The sequence below is a fragment of the Mytilus edulis genome, chromosome 7 (assembly GCF_963676685.1).
Source record: "Mytilus edulis chromosome 7, xbMytEdul2.2, whole genome shotgun sequence".
In the NCBI taxonomy this organism is placed as follows: domain Eukaryota; kingdom Metazoa; phylum Mollusca; class Bivalvia; order Mytilida; family Mytilidae; genus Mytilus; species Mytilus edulis.
Window position 1 is genome coordinate 63163925 of NC_092350.1, and position 2923 is coordinate 63166847.

Genomic DNA, 2923 nt, shown 5'->3' on the forward strand with positions numbered 1-2923 from the left:
ATATGTTTTGTTTAAACAGAGTAATCATAACGTATTTATTTGACAATTCTAGCCAAACATTATTTGGGGCAAATATTTGTCTTAGACGCAGACAAAATATATAGAAAGCACCCTTTCAGAAACGATATTTTTTACAACATCTAGACAGTTGTATATCCAAAACTGCCAATATACAATAACACGCATATATTTTGTAGACATACAATTTGAATGGAAATAAGGAAAAAAGGTTATCAAAATAAGTCGGCCAAAGCATTTTCAATGGTTTTTATATTTTTACCAATGTTTGTTAATGCCTGGACAATGTGTCTCATAGTTGGTCTTATAGTATGAACATTACAAAATGTAAAACTCCACTCTTGCAAAATATCTCTGTTGAGTTTCACCAAATCCCGTTCCTTTTGTCTGTATCTTATCTGCTCCCAGGATTTGAAATCCATACCAAGCTCAACAAGAAATAACAGTGAGTTGTTTCCGACTAAAGGAGCGATTCTGTCGATGTGTTTTTCTGTAGGTACCAAGTCCCATTTTTCTGGTTCCATGTCTAATGTAAATTACATCATTTTGGAATATTGGTATGGTCAATTATTTGACTTTAACAACATCATCGTTATTAAATTGTGTTATATACATTTTTGTTTATTGAAAGGATAGTAATTAAAAAGTTGTATATTGACCAACATTAAAATTTCAAACAATCGCACTAATATTTCCGTTGATGACATAGGTTATTGCAAACAAAACCAATTATAACTGGGGTCAGCAACATGCTTATTGTTAATTTCAATTACAAATTGATTTTTTTTTTCAATTGAATTACAATTACATCCATTTTGGATTGTAATTTAAAATTATATATCAATAACATTGTCAATGTGAACCTTTATCATACATATCGTATAAGAATAATCTATCAACCAGCTAGTATGCAGCTGTTTACTAATGTTTAACAATTTACGCGTCATTGTTTCAATTGTATACCTCAATTTCAGAAACAAAAGTTGAAAAAGTACAAGAAAAATTGATTTTGGAACTCATCATAATAACTAAAAACTATGTTCATGCATCTTAAAAGACTGTACGCATGAATATGTTGTAATTTTCTATTATCCAATAATACTTTAATATCAACGTATTTAATACAGAAATTCAAAGTACCAAGTGCATACAAAATGCTAGAAAAAAAAACAGTTTACATGAGTCAGTGTAGGAGAGACACACGGAATAGTTTTAACTTCCAACGCTATGTATGTCTTTGCTTTCAATTACATATAATTAATAACCTTATATTGTTTGTTATTAAAAATATGATCAATTACATCTGACTTTTTTTTAACTTTAAATGTGTAATTGATTACAGGTAATGAAAATTTCATTTTACGATTTGATTTTTAACTCTAACATCAATATTTGATAAGCAATAGTAAATTGTTAACTGTTTAACTTACCGAAGTCAATTGAATTTCCCATCAACACCTTGAAAGAAAAATGACAAAGCATAATTGACAGAAAATAAGGCGTATGTTTTTGAACATTATAAAGCAGAACAATCAATAAATAAACAATTATCCAAATGATTTACACTGGTTCAAAACAAGCTGCATACAGAGTATACATTTAGTCATATAGTGTAGTTATAAACAAAAATTATGTAATGATCAAGTGTTAAAACGAGCAATTTACAATTAAATCCAACTTACCTTGCAAATAGTATGTGGGTTCTGTATCTCGCCACTTTCAAGAGCTCTCTTGATGTCATTAAATGTAACACAAAAACTATGGATACATCTGCTAAGTATTTCAAATTTTACTCTTACTGGTTCGTTGACGGAAGTATCAAATACGTCATCCAACATATCCAATGTTCTAAACTGCATACCAAGATGCACAGCTAACTCTTTGGTTTCGTGTATGCTGTATTGCATTGCCAGTCGACGTAGGTGCATATCTGTTGGACACTGCTTTAAGAAATCATTATCGACTACTGTAATATTCATAGAATTATAAGATTAATAAATTTCTTTATATTCCCCATATTTGTCTGATGTTTATTTGTTCAGTAATATGATGGGAATGTCAGAATCACATTTTAACGTACGCATTTGATGCATGTTTATCAACAATGTCAACATGTGTAGTATCGTTTCAGACGTCTATATAAAATTACCAACCAGAACATTTAATATGTACCGGATCGTCTATAATAGACGATACTGCACAGATATGGAAAAACTTATATAAGTCTAAAGGTTTGCACAACGGTACTAATATAAGATGTTAATATGCGAAGATGATGTTATGAATTCGTGTTGAAAAATATTTTAGCCAATCAAATAGCCTTCGTCAGTGTCACTAATTTAAACAATATGTCAACACGATTTTATATATATAATACCGTTTCGATTCCTCACATCACTGAAGAGACATTAGTTTTTGAAATCCGGATATGATGTACAAATGTTTGCACCTCAAGTTTTCCGTATATCATCTTGTCCGCGAGTTTATTGTTTTCTGTGAGGTATTAAATTATTATAAAGATCCATGTTATCACATCTCGTGATCCGTTTATTTGGTAATCGTCAATGACTGTCAGCAGGGTTTACAAACATCCGTCAAATGCGTTTTGTTTAAATATACTTTTTCACTTTTTTGGCCTTTTGGACAATGTTGTTTGTGTTGTATTAAGACCCCTTTACCGAGTAATTTGTTTTGCATGCACACGTATAAAACTTGCGGTTTTTATCGAATGCAATCATAAAATTGAAAGTTGTTTTCAAATTAGACCTATACATATATTAAATATGCGTAATTATTAGTTAATTAGAAAATAATCCAATGCAACCGTAGATTTGTTTCTATTTAACGTTGTTTTTTTTTATATTCGATTATTTTATACATATAACGTCATCTTGTTTAGTTACTC

General features: G+C 29.9%; 1 protein-coding gene across 1 annotated transcript; it reads right to left on the reverse strand.

Moving 5' to 3' along the window:
- On the reverse strand, positions 1-1947 carry LOC139483563 (uncharacterized). Its single transcript, XM_071267576.1, has 3 exons — positions 1701-1947; positions 1449-1476; positions 1-544 (listed from the first exon to the last, which is right to left on the reverse strand). Exons 1-3 carry the CDS (start codon positions 1944-1946, stop codon positions 234-236), a joined length of 585 nt encoding a protein of 194 aa, XP_071123677.1. The 5' UTR covers position 1947; the 3' UTR covers positions 1-233.
- Between the last annotated feature and the right edge of the window lie 976 nt (positions 1948-2923).